Source organism: Aedes aegypti, chromosome 2 (assembly GCF_002204515.2).
Source record: "Aedes aegypti strain LVP_AGWG chromosome 2, AaegL5.0 Primary Assembly, whole genome shotgun sequence".
Taxonomy (NCBI): domain Eukaryota; kingdom Metazoa; phylum Arthropoda; class Insecta; order Diptera; family Culicidae; genus Aedes; species Aedes aegypti.
Genome location: NC_035108.1, coordinates 314807747 through 314833728, shown reverse-complemented (window position 1 = coordinate 314833728; position 25982 = coordinate 314807747). Strand labels below are relative to the sequence as shown.

Below are 25982 nucleotides of genomic sequence, written 5' to 3'. Positions count from 1 at the left end.
TAAGTCGGATCAATCCGTAGCAGCTGTCAAATCGACATTTGTTATCATAGGTTAAGTCGCATAAGATCACAGGTTATTTCGGTGGAATATTTATACACTCGCATAGTATGTTATTATTCATCACATAATATATGTAAAAAAAAATAAATAAATAAATAAAAATATAAAAAAAGGCCTTCTACGTACAATAGTGGAGGCAATATGCGTGCATATTAGAGTGGTTCAAAAAATCGTTTTTGCTCCACACCACTCATTCGATTCTAGATCAAATTCTGAGTATCCTCCCAAAGTTTGAGCTTATTTGGATGAAAATTGAGACTGCACAAGCCCTTTAAAGTTTATATGGGAATTACTATGGGAAACGAAAGAGATTCATACTATCGGTCATAGTGTTTGCCCATGTGCTCTTGGGGATTAGAACTACGTTGATACTGTGAGATGCAATAAGCAGCTACAACTTTGCCGAAGACCGTTTTTAAATCGGACGCCCCAGTAATTAGTTATTGATTTTTGAATGAGTTGTAAAACTTTGGCTGAAATTATTGGGCTGTTCTGCAGGCATCACTGGATGTATGCAGTAAAACATAGTAGCCATGATTTGTGCGTGCTATATTTCGCGCCAGGTGCAGCAATTTTGCCTGTTCAGAAGTTAAATGAGCACTGCTGAAGAATATGTGACTGGATATAAATCAATAACTAATTACTAAGGCGTTCGATTTGGAAACGGTCTTCGGCAATGTTGTGAATGAATTGGTTGCTTTTCTCATACTAATTCCCATATAAACTTTGAAGGGCTTGTGCAGTCTCAGTTTTCACCCAAATGGCCTCATATTTTGAGAGGATACTCAGAATTTGATCTAGAATCGAATGTGCGGTGTGGAGCAAAAACGATATTTTGAACCACTCTAATCTGCACGCATATTGCCACCACTTTTGTACGTAGAAGGCCTTTTCGCGACATCTTATAAGTGAAATGTTGCACATACAAAGCCTCCAGGTGATTTCGTTATACGTACATTTTGGTTGTCTGGGTAACATCAATATCATATTAAAATTTATTTCTTAGATTTTATTCTATAAAACTAATCTTACTGGTTTAAGCCTTATAAAAACACTCTGGTAAGTTATGTCAATTGTAAATATTTCTTATTATAACAACGGTAACAATTACATACAAGTTGAGAACAGTTAGACCAACTTTTTTGAGAGTTTTGCAGGTTTTTTCAGTGCTTTTTTGTAATTTCAATATGGATTATATTGAATTTTTAAGCCAATAACTTCAAAACAAGATTTTTCAAGATTCCTCCTAGGGATTTTCTTTTTTAAATTTGACCTCAGAAACCGAGCCCTGTACTCAGGGACAATATGTTTACATAATAACGGGCTGTCGAGGCACCGTGTTGTGCGTCTTTAGCCAAAGGCTGCACAGACTGAACTTTACTTACATTAAACAACGTACACACGGAAAAACCAAGCAGTGGAGCAGTGAAGATTTTTTCGTGTAGCGAAAAGTTTCCTCTGCCTGGGGCTGGAATTGAACCCACACTCTGTAGCACAATACGCCTGAACGACTGACACCGCTAACCGCACGGCTACGAAGCCTGTGTCTTGTTGGTAATGATGTGCCTATTTTTCAACATTCGACGGTTTCTACCAAGTCCCGCCAATTTTTTTGGTTCTCTGTGAAAATATATATAATCCCTCGAATGTTTTAAAGTTTTTTGTTTTTTTTTTTTATTTATTAGTCAACAGGTAAAACATTACCCCAATGACCCTTGTTTCTTAAACAAAATACAAACACTAAAATATTCAAACCAAGATTACAAAAATTAGCACAAAACTCGACGGTAACTAGACTTATTAGTTTCACGCGACACATTAAAATCAAAAACATGATAACAAATATTGAATACTCGGGACATGCTACGCATTGGTTCCTGTAAACCGTAGTTTGTTCTGGCAGAAGGTATGTTGATGAACGAATGAGTTCGAAGATTGCGGCGTCGTACGTTGATGTCCAAGCAGCTGAGCAGTGTGGAGCAGTCGATGTAGCCTTGCAGGAGATCTCCAACAAAGCAGGCTTTGGCTACGTTGCGTCTCGACAACAGTGACTCCAATTTGATTAGCTGACATCGGCTACTATAGCTGGACAGGTTAAGCTCATCTCTCCATCTGAGGTGGCGTAGAGCAAAGCGGACGAATTTGCGTTGAACAGCCTCAACACGTTTGATTCCATTCTGATAGTACGGAGACCAGATGATTGACGAATATTCCAGAGTAGGGCGCACTATCGAACAGTATAAAGCCTTTAGGCAGTACACATCCCGAAACTTTTTGGCATACCGGAACAGGAATCCCAGTTGAGATGAAGCTTTGGACACAGCATATGCAACGTGGTCTTTGAATGTCATTTTTGAGTCCAGGAGAATGCCCAAGTCTTTGACTGTTGATACGCGCTCAAGTTGCGTGCCTGCTAGAAAATATCCGAAATGGAAAGGTGCATGTTTGCGGCTGAATGATATAACGGAACATTTTGACACGTTCAACGACATTCGATTTATTTGACACCATTCAGCGAAGGCTTCCAACTCATGTTGTAGAAAAACTGCGTCTTCCGGTTGCTTTATCGTCCAATATAGCTTCAAGTCATCGGCGTATGAAAGCTTCAGGCACTTAAGCTTGAAATTAACATCGTTCATGTATAACAGGAAAAGAAACGGACCGAGGTGACTACCCTGAGGAACTCCGGACCAGACTTTAAAGGGTGACGAAACGTGATCTCCAATTTTGACGGACATATTCCGACCGGTTAGGTACGATTGGAGCCATAGAAGCATGCTATTTCCCATACCAAGCTTATCAAACTTGGCCACTGCGATTTTAAGGTTCATCTTGTCAAATGCAGCGGAGAGATCCGTGTAAATGACATCGACTTGTTGACCAGCCTCCATTAGGCGTAAAATGAACGAAGTGAAGCAAGCCAGGTTAGTTGTCGTCGAACGTTTGGGCATGAATCCGTGTTGATCAGGCGATATGTTATGTGCATAGCTTTGGACCAATTTTTGCAGAATAATGACCTCGAACAGCTTCGAAGTAGCGCTCAGCGCAGCTATTCCACGATAGTTGGAGACTAACTGTTTGCTACCTTTTTTGAAAACTGGAAAAACGTACGACTGTTTCCAGCAATTCGGAAACACACCAGAAGCCAGGGATAGGTTAAAAACCCTTGCTAGCGGGGCTGCAATTGTTTCTGCACAACGTTTGAGAACAAGAGAAGGAATACCATCCGGACGTGGATAGCCGGGGAACATCTTCAATTGCATCATTAACAATGTCTGGATCGACGTGTTCATTGGTGAAGACGTTACTAAATTGCGTGCGGAACATATCAGCAATGTCTTCTTTGGAATCGGCCTCACGTAAGCCGTCGGACATCGTAGGGGGCAATCCAGATTCTTTCCGTTGTTCATTAACGTGTTTCCAGAAGCTTCTAGGGTTTGCTTTGAGGATGCTTTGCAAATGGTCCTGATGAGCGTTGTACAGACAATCATTCAGCTGCTTATATTCAGTATTCGCTTGCATGTACAGTGCTCTCGTAGAATCTGTACGAAACTTACTATGACGTCTGAGAGCTGCTTTCTTCACCCTCTTGGATTTTTCAGTTCGGAATTAGACCAGGCTGGTTTTGAAGGTTCACGTTTGACCTTGACGGGAACGTACTGATCTATGCCGTACAACAAGATAGCAGAGATTGTCGAGGCAGCCAGATTTGCATCAGAATCTCGAAAAACGTCGTCCCACTCAACATTTTCGAAGAAATTGTTCATTCCGTTGAAGTCAGCGTTAAAGTTAGAGAAATATGTACTGTACACCCTCCTGAAGTGACAAACAATAAAAGCAGCACTGGTGGTAAGTGTAAAAAAGAGTATCCATTTCCCGACCATTTTGCTCGTCCTGGGATTCGGGACAAAAATCTTAGCTTGTCCCGGGTAATCTCAGAATTTTGGGATTGATGAAATTTTCAATAAAACTAGTCTTTTGATTGAAATGAAAATACAAATTTAACAATACAATGTTTGTTTTTTCAATGAAATAAACTGATAATACTACAAATTGAACTTTAAAACTAATATGTGTTGCTTATCTTGACAGATAGGCCTATTTTGTCTGCGACTTACAGACTTCTTCAGTGTCGAGTGCTCGACTGCACTGATAATGTAACTTTCTAAGATAATATATTAATTCTAGCAAATCACATTTCAGATAAGACATTTATATTCTAATGACATAACCTAACAAAAATCAAAACTTAGCTTGACTAATTACGGGTTTGCTGCGCTTTTTTTTCAAATTCACTATTACACTTGTGAATTTGAGAGTGGTAAAAACTTAAGTCATAATTTAAAAGCAATTTGCTTCAAACATTTAAAAAATCATTAAAACTTTAGAACAAAAGAAACTATTAAAGAGCATTAAAGGTATTGTAGATCATACTAAAAGTTAATTACCGAAAATTATTGACTGTAGCTTAGGTGTACTTTCAAATTTGCTATCTCAGCAATAAAACAACTAATGTTGAAAAGAAAACCATTAAAACTTTGCATCTAGACAAATAAAAATGCTTATCTATTTTGAATGAAGCTAAACTAAAACTCAAACAGTTTTGGTATGTTCTTACTTCGGATTAGTAGAAAATATGTCCAAATATGAGAAGAATCTTCGAGCCTTCCGCGAGCCGCACAAAATGAGTTGGGCAGCTCAGCTCTAGTGCAAAGACGTCTCTGATGAATGTGCTGAAAACAAACTTTGTGTGGAACCAAAAACGATAGGGTTCGCCTATAGTCCATTTTACGAGCCGTTTTGGATCAGCTGATTGCTCATTTTATTGATGAAAATTTGACGATACGCAACCATCGTGTAAAAGTAAAAGAAATATCATCAGACTTTCTTAACCAGTTCTTCTTCTTCTTGGCATTACTTCATCACTTAGACAAAGCCTGCTTCTCAGCTTAGTGTTCATTGATCACTTCCACAGTTTTTCAACTGAGAGCTTTCTTTACCAAAGTTGTCATTTTCGGACTCGTATATCGTGTGGCAGGCAGATACGATGATACTTTATGCCCAGGGAAATCAAGGAAAATTCCATTACGAAAAAATCCTGTACCGACCAGAAATCGACCACAGACACCTTCGGCATGGCTTTGCTTTGTAGTCACGGACTCTAACCACTCGACTAAGGAAGGCTAATGCTACAGTTGAAAGTTCACCCTTGAGCTTGCTTGACACAACAAAATCCCCAATCTCCCATCGTTTCCAAATGTTTCTTAGAAAATGTCTCAAATTTGATTATCTCATCTTCAAAACATAACATTGAAATGTTTTCAATTTTAAAGACATCTCCCGCCATCCCCACCCCATTTCGCAGAAAAACTTTCTACCAGACCAATATCCCGGCGGTGACGTTGAGAACCGCATTACACACAGCTCCCATGTTTACTTAGGATCTTCTTTTGATTAAGCCAAAGTTGGGTGGAATCTCAAGATCGGAACTGCTCACGAGCATCGAAGTGGACTGACTGTTTTGGTGGGAAGTGGGATCCATACAAAGTCGCCCGATGTGGTTTACAAACAGGCAGCCTTTGGCAGCCAGAAGAATGACGCGACGACGACGACGACGACGACGCAACGGTTGAAGTGCAGGAAAACTCGTTTACAAGTCGTTATGGCATCTGTCCCGCATTTTCATCCCGTTAACGGTCGCAGGGGAGGATGTGGCAAAACGAACCAATGATGCAAATAGTGCACAGAGAGATATCTTGATCTAGATAAAAGAGGTATCCCGGAAGTAATTTCTGGGCGATATGTGGAACTATCTCTTATTAAATTCCCTGGCAGAAGTTTGATTGTTTGGTAGCCACTAAATATTTTTCAAAAAAAATATTTTGCGCTACATTTTTATAGGTATTCTAGACTAACATTGGAAAAACAAGAATAGTTTTTGCGACGAAAAATTTTACATTGAACAAGACAGAGCAACGCCGAAATCTCAGACCTCACCCTTACTTTACTTCATAATAGCTCAATGGAAACGCATGGTGGTTTATTGTTTCCTTATAAAGCGTTTTATTGACGAACATCGGAAAATTCATTGAGCCAAATTTTCTAGTGCACCTAACAATTATTTAAAAGCATGAATTTGCTTGAAAGTTTAGATCATGCGTATTGATCCATTCTCCCCTTCTACTAAGAAACGAACGGAGCAAACTTTACGGCAGTTACTGAAGGAAACTAGCCTTCTTCGGGTCTAAAGTCTGAAGGAAGGAAGAAAGGAACACTGTCAATGGAGCGCATGGAAAGCAACATCGTTGGGTATCCGGTGTATTATTCATTTTCCCTAGAGGAAACGAGCACCAGCACCGGCGACGACGAACGTAAAATTTGATCCGGGCAAAGATGGATTTTATAGTTTTACGCGGTTCGACGTGATTTTAATGGGATTTTTGGGGTTTAACGCGTGCCTCGGCGGTGTCTGTGCTGCTTTCCTGATGAGAGAAAATGGATGAGTAAACTCAAAATAGATTTGTTGAAAAGGTTTCCATTTTGGGGTAAACTGATATTAGTGCTTGGCTGTTTTTGCGGTATGATGGAAAATAAACAGATAAAACTACGTAAGGTGTATTGTTGTAGATTTATGAAACGGAAACATTGAGCTATGATTTGTGCTGCCTAATGAAGTTATCAAATTCGGATGTTATTTCTGGTCAGCTTTGGCATCTAATAAAACCAAGTAATATTTGAAGCTGATAACAAGAAAATATTGCTGTTAGTGATATGTAAAAGGTATCATGCTTGGAAAAACAGTTTTGATTTAGCTTGGGTTTCTTCACAACGGTATCCCAATATGTTTCTACCATATGACATTTTACGGCCAACGATTCCATATTTACACAGTACGAAGTTCTGTCTGTTTATTCATATCCAAAATGGACATGTGCTGCAGCTCGGATATGTTGCTTAACTAAACAACGAAACCCAGCAAACGACAAACGCAATTTTTGAAGTGGATGGAAAATATTTGTCCACAATCTACCATCATTCAAAATTATCACTGTCGTGCGAGGTGACATTGGGTCATTTTAAAAGTATACATATTTCAGTAGGCAACCGATCAGCAATGGGATGCCTCCAAAAGAATGATCAATGTCACCCCGAACTCGAATTCACCCACCATGACAGTACTTCCGAAAATAAAATTAATTATACTTATGAACAAATATTAAAAGGAAATCATTTCACGCATAATTCAGATGAATAACCGGATTTACGATTATAAATCGAAATAATTGATTCCACCAAGCATGCAAAAGCTCAGCAATATTTGCCTGCATGTTCATCGTTCGATGCCTGAGCACAAACTGCACCGACATTAAATTACATAAATGGAAGGTTGTAAGTGGAAACTGAACACCACAACCGGAACAGGAGCTGAATTTGATGAGAGTGGCTAACCTCTAGCAAAAAGCCACACGTGTTTGCTCAAAATGGGAGGCTAACAATATGCTAGAGCAAAGATAATCTTTGTATTGTAGCTGTATTTGATGTTGCTCGGATTGTGATTCTTCAATTTCAACTAATTAATCTCCATGTGGGTGCCTGCCTGTAGGCCATGATTCGAGATAGTAATCAATGGCATTCGAGACAATTAATTATGTTTTAATTATAATTATCGACCGTGATTCGACTCTTGTCCTTGTTGACAACTGACAACATCTTGCTTCTTTCTGGCCTTACATCCCGACGAAGACAGAGCTTGCTTCGCAGCTTTGTGTTCTTATGAACACATTCATAGTTATTTAAACAAAGCTTTATTTGCCCATTAACCATTTGGCATGTGTGTATCGTGTGGCAAACAAGAAGATACTCTCTGCCATGGGCACCCGAGAAGATCCTTAGCCGGCGGGATTCGAATCCTCCACCCAAAATGAAATCCTATGACGTTATCTCCCAGTTTGCTTGAACATTTGCAATGTTGCATCATGAAAATATCGTCCCTCTGATCCAGAATTTAATTTTTTTTTTCACCCACCTCCCCCCATTTGATTGTAATGATCTAACAAGTCATTGTAATCTTATCAAAATTACGCCCATAAATAATGAAAAATTACCATCTTATGGTATTTGCGCCTTTTATTTTTCAACAATGCATTTTTTCATTGACCACTCGAAAATATGTTTCTGTCATCTAAATTTCGCTTCAATTCTACATACATTCTCCAACCTCTTCTTCTAGAGTACTAGCATGCAAATTGAAATTTCGTCTCTATCGTTCATAAATTATGAGATTTGTTCGTCCATCTCCACTCAATATGTTAAATTGTCTTATTTAAATTGCGGGATTCAGGTATAATAAATTTCCTCCACTCATTTCCCTTTAAAATTGAAATCATATAATGGTTATCGCATCCTTATGATTATGGAAATTAGTTTTTATTTCTATCCATTACTCAACATTTCTCGCCTACCTCCTCAATGAAAAATGACATGTAATGAAAGTTATGATCCTACTGTTCAGAGATTTATCATTTTTTCAATTACGTGTTCTATCGGCCAATAAAAGCTGCGCTCCTATGATTCCATCCACTACATAACTAATCACTGTTATCTTATAGAAATTGCGCCTCTTTGATTCAAATATCGTGTATTTTATTAAGCTCACCCACCATAATTGAATGTTATAGAATAATGAATTTTATGATTTTTAAATCATGCTGGAGGTTCGATAAATCAATGAAAATAACGCCCTCATGGTCCAGGAATTATAACAGTCTTTTAGCTCAGTTTTTAATTCTAAAAAATCATGGAAGAAAAAATGCGCCCCTAGCTTCAAGGAATTCTAACGATTTATTTCACTCACTTCTAAAAACGGATATTCTCTTTTAATTAAAACTTGCTCCATCCACTGCACAACAGAATACTGTTGTCAAAAGAGAACTGCGCCCCTATAATTCAGGAATTACGGCTTTTTTTTTTTAAACTCATGTAACATAATGGGCATTGCGCTCTTAAAATTCTGTATTTATAATTTGTCTAATCCAGTGTACAAAATGGCGCTCATATGGTCTACTTTTCGTCGACATGTTTAATAAGTTCATGTTATTAAACAAGTGCCCAGAAAATTCAAGAAAATTTGTATTTTTCCGATCATTTGCTTATTTACATTTACATTGCATAATACTACTATTATGCCATGTAAATTGCGTTTCTATGGTTCAGAAATTATGTCAAATTTTCAGGTTATTTCTCCTTATTAAGTTCTATCATGCAATGAATATGACGTCCCTGTGTTTCAAGTAATATAACCATTTTTTCGCCCACCTGATGAAGTAATATTATATCGAAAAATGTTCGCCCCTTTGATTCAGAGACAAGAAAAAACTTTAGCATCTACTACTGCAATATATTCTATTTTTTAATTGCCCCTAAGATCCACCAATAATGACTTTTTTTTTGACCGCCTCCCGTAATGAATTATATCATGTAATGCAGCGTCCATAAATGACGTAGATTTTTTTGGCCAATTTTTTACCCCCTTCCCCTCATCGTAGCTTATTTTCCCATACTAATAAAGTAGATCATCACAAAATCGTAAACTTTCCCTTCTCCCTGAAATGCTACGTCATTTATAGCACCCCTTTGGTTGAGTAATTTATTTTCATTAATCCCACTACCAGCAGCTTCATTTTTAGCGCAAAACAATATCCAAATCGCAATAGCAACATTTTTGCACAATTTTATGACAAGTTCTCAAAAAAAAAACTCTTCTAGTTTAAGAATCCGTGTCGATATTAATGATTGATGATCTGGTTTTGAAGATATTCCGATATTTCTTGGGCGATCGACATTCTCAAGATAAAATATCTTTGGCGGTCATTTTGGTTTTGGTTGATTTATCAAAAAAATGAAATGAGGGCTACACAATGCCAGGTAATAAGGAGCTGCTCTGATAAAAACATACAAATCGGTTAAGTATTCATGGAGATATCTGAAAATCACGAATGATGTTTTTTTATGTCTTCAAGATCTTTATTTGGCCGGCGTGGTACCAGAAACCTAAATGCTCATTACTCAAAGACTGCTGCAACAAATTGCTTCATTTTTTCACAACATACTCTCATTAATATATTGAAAAGTCAGAAAAAATGGTCATGTGGTTTATGGACGGCTCCTAAGGTGTACTTAGTGAGTTGTGATCTTGTATAAAATTCAATGAAAGGTGAGTGAGCGGACTAGAAACTTGTGCGGCAAAACAATTTCAAACGCAGTATGTTATCATATGCTCTATCAACCCAACAAAAAGAAATATTTGCTTAGTAGATGCTGCCTCATATCAATAAACCTGCTTAGTAGTTGACTTTGGTAGATAATTAGACAGTTGAATAAACAAAAATTACGTCATGAGTGTTACAGTCCTTTTGGTCGCGATAAGTATCATAGAAAATAATCAACATTTCATCCATTGCTGAAGTAGATCTCTAAAACAATCATTTATTCGTGCTATCGGCTTTTTTACTGGTAAGATTTGTAATATACTCACTAGGGTAGATTTTCGCTCTGTTCGCCTAGAATATCATGCATGAACACTGAGTTTTACAGACAGCCTTGCTCTACTCGGTAAAAAAAATATCATAAAACAAGAATCAAATCCTTTTTAAGTATTCAATTTAGCAATTCCGTGCAATAAAATAGATGATGACTTACGACAATCTGGGTGAGCTAAGCACTCGGAGAAAACAGTCGATCACCGATGAAACCTGGAGGACAGTGAATCAATTGTCACCCAACACGTAGTAACAAAGACATTTTTATCTCCTATTCTTGTTCTATTCTTGTTGCAGCAATTTTATTCTGCAACAGCAGTTTATCACCACTTAAGTAGAAAAGACAATGATTTATCATAACGTGCGCAACGACTTTCTGGGCTTCGCATTGCAATTTTCGAGAACTTTCTCTGTGTTGATAAACATTGGCACATTATCGAACAGCATCCATAAATCAAATTTGGTTTTGTGTTTAAAATAACTGATTAATCGCGTGTTGAAAAGGTTGCATCAAAGTTGCGTCCCGTGATTGTCATGTCAGTTTTGCTTTTGAAAGTATCCTAATCCGTAAAAGTTGGGATAAACGGTTGCGAGCGAGCTCGCTTTGTTGTTTGTCTCCTGTGATGAAAATTTGATTCACTACTGGAGGAAAATAGAGGAGCGAGAGAAGCCAAAGTCGCGATAGAGCGGGCAAAACCCATACGATCCAAGGCACCTTCCCGTTAACGATACTCGGCTCTAGAAAGGGAAGTTAAGATCTCATGTAGACAGGACAAACGAGCGTGAGCGGACTCTCTTGCTGACGAAGGTGAGAAAGCCAGCGAGGCAAAGATGAATACAACGATGCCCGTGAAAGACACGACTGGGCAGCTGTAAACCGACTCCACTGACCAGCTAAAACGCTGGTTTGAGCACTTCGAACAACTTTTTCAAGTACCAGCCCAGCCACAAACATCTCAGCATGATCCACCTAGGGTTCGGCGTATTAGTCGCGTCAACACTGAAGCTCCATTACTGCAGGAGATAGAAACAGCCATCCAAAGCATGAAATCTAACAAAGCCCCTGGGGTCGATCGCATATCAGCCGAGATGCCCAAAGCAGACCCTGGAATATCCGCTCAACGGTTGCATCAACTATTCTGCAATATCTGGGACACCACGACTTTTCCGGCCGACAGGATGCAAGGCGTGTTAGTGAAGGTATCCAAAAAGGGTAATCTCACTGTATGCGACAATTGGCGGGCATCATGTTGCTATGTATTGTTCTCAAAGTTCTATGCAAAGTGACCCTAAACCGGATCCACACAGTTAAAAATAATGAAGATTACACGTCATGTAAACTTCGTTTGTGCGATGTAAACTTGACATCATGTAAATTTAAGTCTGAAATCATGTAAAAATGTATTATATGTCATGTAACCACTCAGGATCCTGCTGAATTACATGATATATAATTGAAGTTTACATGACATATCATGTAAATATCCATGGTATTCCACGCTCCAATTATGTGCATTATATATCTCAGAAATTTACACGTTTCATTCGAACTGTGCAGGAGAAGATTGATGCGACTCTTCGTCGGCAGCAAGCGAGATTCCGTGCCGGACGATCCTGTGTGGACCATATTGTCACGCTCTGTATCATCCTAGAGCAAGTCAATGAATTCCAAGAGTATATGGTATTCATAGACTACGAAAAAGCTCAATCACGAAAATATGTGGGGTGCCCTGAAACGCGTGCTGCTTAATATTCACAAATTTTTGCTGTGCATACGTGTGTCTGTATGCAGATAATTCAAGTATTCTGTTAAGATTATTCGGAATCCAGTTAGAATTTTGCCAAACATATTTCCAAGAATCAAATTCTTAAAAATATTGGGCATCTTCTTCAAAGAGGTAGTAGAAAAGCTTCCAACTAAAACTACCATCAGCACCAGAGCAATTCTTTGAAAATATTTCCTACGATGATATGTAATTACTTCGAGAACCATCCTAGAGGATTTTCTCAATATTTGAAAGATTTCTTCGGAGATCCACAATTGTTCAGCAGAATCCACGAAGATTTCGTCAAATAATATTTAAAAGATAGGTTATCCTTCATGCATCATCTCTGTAAGCTGTTTGAAATATTTGAAGTAACTTGCTTATTGCCTTCACGAGAGCCAGTTACTGGCCGTCGGGTAAATCCTTAAAAAAATTTGCCTGCGCCGCAGAAATCTTTCAACTTTCAGTAGTAGAAAATTAAGAATTTTGATTTTCTTAAATAATTCGCCAAGAAACTTTCAGTAAAAATTCAGTAAATTTTTACTGATACAGCTACAGTACAGAATGCATCATAGACAAACACCAAATGATGCATTATTTTTATTTTGATAACAACGAAAAGAAACTGTGTTACACTATCACTGCCCATAACAGCATATTTGTAACATTCGACAAGTGTGCATTTCATGGCAGTATGAGAGAAAACTAAAATTTCTAAAAATTTCCGAGCACTAAAATTGTGTACAAGTCATATCGCACATTAAATAAATGGTCAGAAAATAATTTTGATAGAAATTTAATTGCTAATACAAAACGAGGCTCATGTAAAATCTCAATGTGGCTGTTATGCGGTTATAATTACATATGTGACAAAACAACTTGTTTTTTTTTTAATTTTCTAGAACAATCTCAACGATTTCAGTAAGTTGATCGAAATTATGTATGATATTGTCAAAAATGTCGAATGTTCATAATCAGATTTTTTGTGATTTGTTTGCTACATTCTTTGAAAGAACGTCCGTGGATTCCAGAAATCATTCGGAAATACAACAAAGGAACAAGATTTTTTTCCCAAAAACTTGCTGTTAATCTGGGTAATAGTCTTTCAATCTATTAGTGTAGTCGGTGAAGGTCAAGCGAAATTGTTGCCTCGCTCTTAACTAAAATTACTTCCTTCTATAAATAAAACTCAATATTGTCCTCAGTACAATCCATTAAACTTAATCGCCATCAAGCGCCACCTTCTTGTCTCAGACGAGTAAAAACAGAAAATGAACCGTTTTTCTCATCCAGCGACCACATCATTCGAATCATCCCCAACCCCGCACCCCAAAAGTGTCACGCATCGTTGCATTGTTTTCATCGTTTGTTTTTCCTTATTTCTATTTTTCCGCTTTTCTTGCAGTGGCAAGTTCGCCCGAGAACAAATTTACCAAAGATGATCTAGCTGCGGTAGCTCCCCGCGAACAGTCGCCCTGCTACGACGCCACGTGTCAAGGTTCCGCCTCAAATTACGGTGCTTGCTCGTCCTCAGCCGGGCCACAATCTCAACAGCAACAACAACAGCAGCTAGGGGAGCAATCTCCACTACAGCAGCAACTACAGCAACTGCAACAACAGCCGAGGCCTCCATCAGCTTCGTCCTCAGCGGCGTCGTCCAGTTGTCTACCGCACCATCATCATCATCACCATCACCACCATCATCACTGTCATCAGACTCCGCCACCACCGGTTCCGGGAGCATCCTTCGCAGACTGCAGCTCACGTAATGGACAACTTGCAAGTAAGTGTAACCTAGTTTAGTTGCTGAACTGCACTTCGGGAAGTTCAAAAGTAGATGCTATTTGCGAAATGGCCTGGCATGCGGTCGATTTAGTTTATCTATTTAGGCAAGAGTAGGCAACTTTCAAAATGCTTTTAGATCGGACGTTTGGTAGAAAATTGCATCCAGTTGCGCTATTTGGCATAGTTTCGGCAGCACTAATTGAACAATTAGAGAAACCACATAGGGCAAAGAACTATTTGGACACGTCCATGATTCACTTTGGTTTTTAAACGCCGAATGATCAGAAACTTTAATACGACACATATTGTGGCCAAATGTAAGCTCTGTAGCTTTAATGAAATCCCCCTGAATCAAAGATGCCAAGAATATGTCCGGCTCTCCAAGCCATTGCGCCATAAAATACATGAATTGTGCTCAAACATACCGTTTTCATACACACCCTTTGGAATTTGAGCCGCTTAAACTGGAATATGAGAACACTCATATTTTGTATGGCAATTTGGTTCAAATATTATCCTGAAATATGTCATCAAATTTTCAGGAAATGGCAGTCAATTTCAATTCAATTTGAATGTCTTATAACCTATTTTATGCTTTGGGAGTTATCATGATTTTTTTTATTTTGAGATCAGTAATACTGATTCAATATACAAATAGTAATTTTCTTTTCGGTCAGTCCCGACCCCCATCCGCTTAGCTTAGTTTAGACTGACTACTCATATCAATGGTTGCTACTCCGTGATTGACCGAAGTCAGCGAAGATGCACAAAGAATCAACAAGAAATTCGGCAGGTATTGGCCATAATCTTCTTCAGTATGCAGTGCCTCTATCATTCTAATGCCACAAAGGTTGTTGGGAGGGGTGTTTGTCAAATTAATTTTGATAAGCGATTAGACCATAGTAACCCATTTTTTGTAAGATATAAACATGCTTTTAAATATAATGTGTTCAATTGATATGAAAAATGTTCAAGTAGAAGAAAATAATATCGACACTTGAACTAACGAATCGTTCAAAGTTTGTTGAACAAATAGCTAAACTTAACATTCCTACACATATTAGGACAAAAGCATCTGTTATCATATTTTACTTATATGAAAAGAAAAAAACTCGATTGACTGGACCAATACAGCACACACTTATGCCTACACTTACAATGTCAAAACATTCAAAGTTTCTTTTTACTTACAAAAATAAAGGTAAGGGGAAAGGGATGTGTCGAAAAAATAACTTCAATAATTCACTAACGGGAACAAACCATTCATAGTTTGTTGAAAAATCATATTCATGTCCCCCCGTTGTAACGATTAAATGTGTAGTCATACATATTCTACCCATAGGAAATATTCCGAGCTCACCAATTGATCCGTCTTCCTTGACTGAGCAGCCGCAATCCACTTTCAGCTTCTCTTAACGCATACAGACTAACTGAGAAATAAATCACTCTGGAGACGCGAGAAAAATGTCACTTTTGCTTTCATGAAAAAAAACGCTCTGATGACAAAAAAACAAAAGCATGAATGCGTAGGCTTCAACACTGCCCAGAAAAACGCGCACAAATCGATAGAAGTAAAAAACAACAATATCCTGTCATTCAAAAATTTCCAAGAGGAGAATAAAAAGATCTATTGATTTCATGACCTCTGTTAGGTTTTTAAAGCTCTTAAAAACTGTTTCAATCCTTTCAGATGAATTTGAAGTCACTGTAAGCCTAAAGTGTTCTGAATACGAGTCAAAATGGTACAAAGTGGCCCAAAGATCTCAGCAATATCATGCTGAGTAGACTGATCCGAACGCAGTGGAATAAAAGCGGAACAAAAGTACCGTTTTGATTCATATTACGGACTTTTAAGTTCCTAGAGCATTCAAAATTAATCATTTTGTATGATCCCTACGCGTTATCAAGCGTTAAAAACACTTATTTTTCAAATGACAAGTGAAAATTTAGTGATTGATGAAAAATGGAAGACGCAAATGTGATCTTTGGAGCTGACAAGAAGAATTTAGTAAGTATTTCATACGATAATGAAGATTATAATTAGTGTTATATGAATATATATGCGTCATACAGTCAATTATCCTAGTGCGCATGAGGCGATCGTCTATCTAATTTATCTCATTATCATCATTCATCAGAGTTTAAAATTTCGATCGGAAAGGAACTGGCAATGTACACCAATATAGAAAAATCCGCTCTGATCTATTACTCGTATTGGATGCTTATCTGAGATAAACGAAAGCTTTGAACATTTATTCAATCGAACAGACTCCACTTTTACTTTTTCTTCATCACGACCAGTGGTTTCGGACACAATCCATTTCAAAGGAAGTCCTGGATATAAAAAATCTCAACACGACGAGTGATGGAAAAGATTTTTTTTTATCGTGGATGGTTTTCAATGAAAAATAATCAAAAGGTTCGCTTCGAAAATCATAGACAGCACCACTATAGTTTTGTGTGTTTGTTATCACAAGTTTGATTTCAGAGCTGACAGGAAAAGCACTCAAGGAAAAAAATCTGCTTTTTTATAAGTAATTCTGATAGCTGATCTCCTAGGAGCAAAATCTCACTTTTACTTGCGGAATAATTGAACAAAATTCTGTAATGTTTACACAACTTTATGTTCTGCTCTGAAAAGCAATGGCGTAGAAACTGGGGGGCATAGAATTTTATATAATGATAAATATAAAAGTAAAAAAAATTACATGACTCTAAGGTAAAGAAAATACTTCTGAATAAATTTACATTACTCTTATCTTCAAGTAATATCGTAAGGTGACTTCAGACTTTTTGTTTCAAATCTCTTGGAAATCAGTCAAATAATAATGTGAATCCGTGAAATTTGTTCATACATTCAACGTGATATCCTAATGAAGAATAACCAATATTTCGCTGAAATTTCTACTTGAAATTACTTCAAATATTTTCCCAAAAAAATATCACAGATGCTTTCGCAAAGTTCATCAAAAGTCCTTCAAACATTATTTTCAAAAAAAAAGTTACAGATAGCGTGTTTTTTTTCTGTAAAAACTGCTTCGAAGCCCCTGATTATATGAGAATTATCTACGAAAGTAATATTGAAATGTCTCTTGCCTTCGAATCTACCATGAAAATTTATTGAAAAAAAAACTGGAGAATTTTTGCTTTCAAAATAAGCATAGCGGTGAAGAAATCTATGGAGAAACATTTAATAGAATAACTAAGAAATGGTAAAGGGGTTCATTGTTGGCTTCGTGACCGTGCGGTTAGCGGCGTTAGTCGTTTAGGCGTTTTGTGCCACGTAGCGTGGGTTCGATTCCCGCTCCAGTCGGTGGAAACTTTTCGTCAACGAAAAATTCATCACTGGGTGTTCTGTGTTGTCCGTTGTCTAATGTTCGTGATTGTTCAGTCTGTGCAGCCTTTGGCTGAAGGCGGTGTAAATTGTCTTTATTAGTATATTCATAATGAAATTTGTAAGGAAGTTTCTTAAAATATACCTTTAGAAAATATATTATTAATTATTGGTAGAATGCATCCAGGGATTGATTTTTTGTGCAATTTTAAGGCGGAATTCATAGAGGCTTTCTGGCAGAAGTCATGGAAGAAATTCTACTAGATTTCTATTATTATTTTTAAAGATGGAACGTACGTTTTTTAATTTATCGGAGAGTTTATAGTTACTTACACACCGTAACAAAAATGACATTATTCCTTGTCTCAAGGATTAAATTATGTGTTTCTAAAAGTTTCTGGGTCGCTGAATCTGATGCCGTTCTCAGAAATGTCACTGCACATCACAATTTTTGGCTACAGGTCGCCAAAGTTGTATAAAACACTGGTTAAATTGATGTTTACATGAAATTAAAAGTATGATGTATCAAACTTCTTTGTGTTCTAATCATGCAGAATAGAACTTAAACTTTCATTTCAGATAGAAATTGGTTGAAATTGCTTGATAAAATTCAGATTAAATCGATTTTTTCCACATACTTGCAGTCTCTATACAAAATTCTTCGTTTCTTCTATATGGCAAAATACACCAAAATATAATTTTTGAGCATCGAAATAATTATGAAGTTTGTTAATAATTATTAACAAATTTAATGTAATAATTATTAAACTTTATGTGTATAGAAGTTTGAATTCTGTGGCAAATAAGGCAAATTAATTGCCATACAAGCTGGCAACTTGCATGCAAATTGGCTGAAATAGTAAAATTTTGCATTTTCAACTGCTAATATCTCTAAAACTAAACGTGCTATGATATTTTTGAAAACAACAATGAATTCAGCAACCCTAACCCTGGTAAATAGCGGTATTTTGATACTATAGACAAAAACGTGTTCCGCAGTTTTATCTTTTGTCATCCCGTTGTCCATCTCTTGTTTTTACCTGATCCAACATTTTGTTGTTTCATTTACCTTTGCATGGCACTTGCTTGAACTTGCTTCGCTTCAAAGAGCAACACTTTAAAAAACTAAAAGGAAAGGAGTAGGGAAACGCTAGCAGTTTGGATGAATTGCAGAATTCTCATACGCAGAGTTCTTGAAAGTTCATCAGGAGTTCTATAATAAATTTTCAAAGTAATGAAAAAATTTTCCCCAAGATGCATTTTCAGTGAAATGTTATTTACGAATTTTACTAGAAGACATCTTTGGCAATGTTCTTAAAAAAACACCAAAAAAAAAAATGACGTGAAACTTCCACAGTTCTACCACAATAATTAAAACATGTCCCTAAAAAAGAGTTTGTTGGAAATTCTGCAATCAGGAGAAATATTGTCTACGTCAATCTGTTCGTCATAGTATCATGAAGCTTCGGAATACATGCAAAACATTTTAAGGAATGTGAGATAAAATACCTTCAGTAAAAATTCCATCCGTTTCAACGCCAATCAGTCGTCCATTATAAAAGAGGAAGAAAAAAACAAGGTTCTTTGTAGTAACTCCTTAAGTGATTGAATTTCTTATGTTTTTCTGTGAAATATATCGTCAAAAACTTCGTTGACAAGTTTTGAAAATTTTACTCTAGAAATCTGATATAAATTGGATAAGGAGTGATTCGTAGAGTAATTTTTAAAATAATCCTTAAAACACATTGAGGTTCTCCTGGAGTAGCTTTTGCATAAAAAATGAAGAGTGGATAGATGTTCAGATATTATTTTTGTGGAAGAATTTATGGATTTCTAGAACCTGAAAGATACCTGGTGGAATTTCTGGAGAATGTTTTTGGAAAATTCAAGAATGAATTGCAAATGTTTTAAGAAAAACAAAATCTCCGTAATATAATTGATGATGCTCTGGTGAATTTCTTGGAAGACTCCTAGGACGACATCCCACGGACAACAATAATATGATTCTCTAAAAAAATCAATCAGATATTTTTTTAGTATTTTTTTAAAAGAAATTTTGGAAGAACAGTTGAACGTGTTCTGCCAGTAACTTGATAGGAATTATTATTATTATGAGCACTTCTCAGCAAAAATTGCTAGAAACTTTCACCTACCCCGGGCAGTCATTTGTCGGTTTTACTTATCCTCCACGTCTAGATGTCATCTTCGTGTAATATGTACTGCCGATAGTTTTTCGTCGCAATTACCCGGTCCTGGATGGCTACCATGAAACCTTCTGTTTCTGAGAAAAGATCACCCGCTCCAGCCGTGTTTGACGCCACCTTATCGATGTGTTCGAGCTCCAGTTGATGCGGGTGCGTTCTATGCAACTCCTTCTGTTTCCAGTTGCGATCATCTCATCGACGGTTTTGATGTCGCAGTTCGGCTGGTAATCCTGTTGCGCCAGATCAGCTTCGCATACAGTGCGGTAAATTTCGTGGCGGTTCTGGCTTTTTACGAAATATGACCGCAGCTGCTGGATCTGATGGAGACACATAGTGCTTGGATATCGGTGACACCTCTTCCTCATGCTGCACGTGGCAGGGTGACTCTCTTAATTGGCGATTTTAGGTGACGCATTCCGTGCTTAGTGAACGCCACTCGTACTGCTCGTTCTATCGCCTCCAAGTCAGCCTTGGTCCAATTTACCATCCCGAAACTATACGTCAACAGGGGCACAGCAAACGTGTTGACCGTCTTCACCTTGTTGCCGGCAGACAGAAAGCTCTTCAAAACACAGTTGACACGAGCTCCTACAGCTCCTTTTTGATCATCGTGTGGCAAATAGCTCTAAGTTGCAGGAATCCGAGGTATTTATACGTTTCGCCTTCAACCATATTCCGAATCTCCTCCTGCTCGTTGACACGGAAACAGTTGGCTTCCATAACTTGACCCCGACGTAGATGAATTGACAGGTATTTGTCAATTTAGGTATCACCCTGGATGCTAAACTCAGCTTCAATCAACATATTTCCAGCATGATCTCAAAAGCATCTCATCAAATTGGCTTTGTCACGAAAGTTTCCCGTGAGTTCACTGACCCGCACTGCCTCAAAACTCTCAACTGTGCAGTAGTACGTCCAATACTCGAAAATGCTTCGATTATATGGATTCCCTATCATCTGTCATGGAATATCAGAATCGAGCGTATTCAGCGCTGATTCATTCGTATTGCGCTACGAAGTCTGCCTTGGCGAGACCCACAAAACCTACCACCGTATAATGCGCGATGCCGGCTTCTAGGACTTGATTCACTGCAGCGACGGCGAAGTATCCAGCAATCTATTTTCGTTGCTAAACTGCTGAATGGAGAGATTGATGCACCTGCGCTTCTAACTCGTGTCAACTTCCGTACAATGGGCAGGTAATTGAGGTCTTCAACTATGTTGACAACAAGATTTTTCACCGCACTTCTTATGGCTGTTACGAACCACTGACCGCATGTTTGCGAACCTTTTCTTTAGTTGAAGAGCTATTTGACTTTGGGGAGACTTCTGGATGCTTTAAAAGGAGGGTGACTAACTCAAGGATGCTACAATAACTATTAAGTATATTCATGTAGACAACTGTCAGATGAATTAATCAAATAAATATATAAACACCAAACTTCATCCAGATGTTGTTACTGAATGTCGTAGCTAGCTGTAACAGCTGATGCAGCCTCTGCACTGATTCCACCAATAGCTTCAGGTCGTCCATATAGAAGGTGTGGGTAACTTTTGTGCTCCTTTTCCCACTTCTCAGTTGGTACCATAGTTGCATTGTTTGAGTGCTTTGCTGAGGAGGTTCATGGCCAGGCAAAACCACAGCGGACTAAAGGTATAGCCTTGAAAAATCCCCCTCCTGATGCTGAGAGTCCTGAATCGTAACAGAGCTGTACCGTCGGATATGTGTAGGGATGTGCGCCACATCCCCATCGCGTGTTGCATCAACCTGATGACGTTCCCGTCTACATTATACAACTGCAGTACCTTTTTTTTTTTTTTTTTTTTTTTTTTTTTTTTTTTTTTCTTTTCCATACCAATGGGGGGATAATCTGCTCAACAGACGCCGTGTGGGGTTAGGGACCATTTACTACATGCAAGCAGTAAACAGGACTACACCCCCGACCCACTAAACCATTTCCATTGCCGCCAAACCCTTCGTCTCTCCGGGACCACCAAGAAGGCATTGCTTCGGAGAGGGGCTATTGCACATCGCATCCTCCAGGTTAGCTGCGTAGCCATGCAGCAACGAACATCGATGACACGCTTATGGGGGTCCACCAAGGTAGCATGCTGGCGCTTTGCCAGCTTCCCAAGTGGTCCTCACCTCCCGTTGTCCGCTGAAAGCGGGCAGGGTCGACCACTACGCCCGCGCCCAGCTGCACCGCAGGTATCAAGAACTGATACTGCGGGCTTCGCAATTTGACCTACTGAAGGCTCAGGCCCTATCAGCTAGCACCAGCTGGGATTGCTGACGAAGGGGCCTCCACCTGCCCCGAACAACCAGAGGCTCGTATCCACCCAGTAGGCCGGCGCCACGACAGCAGCGCTACCAGGATGTTCTCCCCGCGGCCACTTAATCGCTGTAAGGGTCGATTTCGACCGTAGGGCACCGGTATGACCTACGTGGCCGACTGCGAACCCTTGGACCACCTGTTGTTTAGCGTCTGCACTAGCCACTCCTCGAGTCCACTCGCCACCTCCTTTGCAGTTCCGAGACGATGTGGGTGATAGCCGATGAAACGGCATTCCAGCCAAACTCGTCTTCACACATCCTCTGGACCAAATTGTCCGGAGTCGTGTCCCGACCGCATGTGGCTAACATGCGGTCACGCATTGTGCGGAAACGCGGGCACACGAACAAAACGTGTTCCGCCGTTTCCTCTAAACCTGCACAAACTGGACATTCGGGAGAACCCGCATGACCGAAACGGTGTAGATACTGTCTAAAGCAACCATGGCCCGAAAGGACGTGTGTCAGGTGGAATGTTAGTTCCCCATGGCGCCTATTGACCCAGATATCTAACCTCGGAATCAACCTGTGAGTCCACACTCCCTTGGTGGAACTGTCCCACGCACGCTGCCATTTGACCATGGAGGCCAGTCTGGCAGTCCTGCGTATGCCTCTTGTGCCGCGCATTTCGAAGCACTCTATGTCTTCCATGATAAGGATACCAATAGGCACCATACCGGTGATGACGCAGAGTGCATCGTGTGACACGGTACGGTACGCGCTCGCAACCCTCAGGCACATTAGCCTATAAGTACTCTCTAGCTTGCTACGGTAGCTCTTGGTACTTAAGGCCGTGCCCCAAGCCGGGCCACCATACCTCAGTATGGACGAGGCGACACTGGCCAGAAGCTTTCGCTTGCTGGCGTACACCGCAGAGCTATTGGACATCATCCGGGACAGTGCCACAATAGCTGTGGAGGCTCTCTTGCAGGCATAATCGACGTGGCTACCGAAGGTAAGCTTATCGTCGATCATCACCCCCAAGTGTTTGACGGAGCGCTTCGAAGTGATCGTGCAGTCGCCTACACTGATCACCGCTTGCTGCACCGACTTTCGGTTGTTGACAACAACCGCCTCAGTTTTGTGGTGAGCCAATTCCAGTTTCCTGGAGCTCATCCACTCCTCCACAATTGCGATCGAGTGGGCTGCAGTCAATTCCACTTCTTCGATCGATTCACCGTAGACCTCCAGCGTAATATCGTCGGCAAAGCCAACGATGACCACACCCGCCGGGAATTTTAATCTCAACACCTCGTCGTACATGACATTCCATAACACCGGGCCCAGGATGGAACCTTGCGGGACTCCTGAGGTTATGTGAAAGCACTTCCGACCCACCTCTGTGTCATAGACTAATACCCGATTCTGGAAGTAACTTCCGAGAATCTTGTACAGGTACTCGGGTATCCCCAGACGCAGGAGCGCATCGGCAATAGCCGCCCAACTGGCACTATTAAATGCGTTCCTTACATCCAGAGTCACTACTGCGCAGTAGCGAATCCCCCTCCTCTTACGCTGGAGTGCTATCTCAGCGGTTTTCTTAACCGTCAGAATAGCGTCTACGGTGGACTTCCCTTTCCGGAAGCCGAACTGGTTGCTTGAGAGACCATTTACACTCTCAGTGTACCTCAACAGTCTGTTGAGGATGATCTTCTCGAGCACCTTCCCCGCCGTGTCAATCAAGCATATTGGTCTATACGCCGACGGGTCACCAGGTGGTTTCCCCGCCTTTGGCAATAGTACCAGGCTCTGCCTCTTCCACGCATCTGGAAATACTCCCTCGTCCAGGCATATCTGCATAGCAGATCTGAACATACCGGGAGCCTCCAAGATTGCGACTTTGAGGGCCAGGTTTGGAACTCCGTCCGGACCTGGTGCCTTCCCCATGCTTAGGGATTTTGCAATCCCTACAAGTTCCTCATCGGTTACTCTATCCTCATCGCCAGCCCCAATCCCCGGCTGTCCTACAAAAGGAGGCCATGGGCTAGGGTTGTGGCGCGGAAAGAGCCCCTCGATGATCCCCTCCAGCATCTGTGGAGATTGCTCCGTAGGAGCAATTGCACCTCTTGTCTTCGCCATAACGATCCTGTAGGCATCACCCCACGGGTTCACGTTGGCACTCTGACAGAGTCTCTCAAAGCAGGCCTTTTTGCTTGCCCTTATCTCGGACTTCAGCGCGACTTTGGCAGCGGTGAACACCGCCCGTCGTTCTTCACGCTCCTGCTCGGTACGTGCTCGCTGCATCCGCCTCCTGGCCCGTAGGCAGGCACGGCGCAGGTTCGCAATTGCTTGAGTCCACCAGTACGTCGGTGGTCTCCCATTTCTAGGGTGGACTTTCCTAGGCATGGTCGCATCGCACGCACGCGAAAGCACCGCTACCAGTTCGTCCCCGCTTAGGCCGAGTAGGTTACGCTCACGACGGAGCGCCTCCCTAAGTACTTCGTCATTGAAGTACGATGTCTTCCACCTACGAGGGCTTGGCCGTGACCTAGCCGCTTCCTCTACGCGCTGCCTGCTGTTGTTGTAGTCGATACTGTAGCGAACCGCCAGGTGGTCGCTGTGAGTGTAGGCATTGTCTACCCTCCAGTTCGAACTACTCGTTAGGCCAGGACTACAAAAAGTAACGTCGATAATCGACTCCGCTCCGTTTCGGCTGAAGGTACTTTTGGTACCAGTCGAGCTGCTGTGCAGCCACTTCCATCGCAGAGAGCCCATCTCTACTTTTATTGATGGCCCTCATCAACCACGCTCCATCCATAACCTCACCCGATGCGTTAGCCGGGGATGAAATATGGTTTCCAGCACTGGCACTACGTGCACTGCTGCCTCCTCCTGCTTCCGCTCTCCTCAACGGAGACCTAGCTAACCCACTTCTTGCGAAGGGGTTCGCTTCCCTACTACTGCTACTACCTGCACTACTACTATTATTTTGATTTTGGTTTAAGTTTGTATTCATGATTGGATCCCACGAGTAGCACGGGAAAAGAGGTCCACCACGCCAGAGCCCTGCATTAACGCGGTAAGGGACAAAATACTGTGAGGGGTGCCCAGGTGCCCCACAGGCTCCGTTAACGGCCGAACATCTTTTTCACCCCTTCGACCATTCATTCCTCAGCACGGTTTTTCGCATCACACCTTGAATTGGGGTTACCCCGTTTGGTGGACTCTTACCACCGGAACAGGTCGTCCGTAGTTCTATTCTATACGCCGGAACTACACGGCTGCAGTACCTTGAGAAGGTACGAGTGTGGTACTGAGTCGTATGCCATTTTGTAATCGATGTACGATGTATCGATCACACTCAGATTCCTTTGCTTTTGGGCAGCTTGCCCTATGATGACCTGATCTTTGCAGCCTTGCGCGTTTCTGCGACACCCTCTCTGTTACTCGGACGTCACGTTGTTGGCGTCGCAATGAGCTTGCACGCTCCTCGCTATTACCGACGATAGCACTTTATACAGACTTGAAAGGCACGTTTTTGGTCTGTACTTCGCTGGGTCACTGTGTTTTGGTCCTTTGGCAGAAGAAATGTCACACCCCGGAATTCCGGTAGCTGCGTGGGATCTCCTAGTACCGTATTAAAGCATTCCGCCATCCGCCCATGGATTGTTTTGAGTTTTTTATACCAAAAATTGTGCACAAAATCAGGTCCTGGTGCAGCCCAATTCCTAGGTAGCCTCATGTATATCCTGAGTGGTTACCACGACCACGGCCATATCTCCAATTCCATTACACTACCTCTCTTCTTCTGCTAACCACATCCCATCGCCATTGTGTTCAGTGGGTTTCTCCTATAAATTGGCCCAAAATTGTGTAACGTCGCCAATCTCTGGAAGTCCCTCACCAAGATTGACCTTGCCATTTCGGATGCGGTTGTAGAACTCCCTCTCGTTTAGGTTGAACATCCAGTTTTGATCCTTCCGCTTCGAACATTCTCCATAACGTCGCAATCGTTTCGCAAGA

The 25982-nt window shown here is 40.5% G+C and overlaps 1 protein-coding gene across 1 annotated transcript in view; it reads left to right on the top strand.

Moving 5' to 3' along the window:
- The window catches only part of LOC5573499 (calcium/calmodulin-dependent 3',5'-cyclic nucleotide phosphodiesterase 1), a 437832-nt gene that overhangs the window by 236827 nt on the left and 175023 nt on the right, over positions 1–25982 (top strand). The window contains 1 exon segment of the mRNA XM_001660854.2: positions 13770–14147. Within this exon segment, the coding sequence (XP_001660904.2) occupies positions 13770–14147 (378 nt within the window).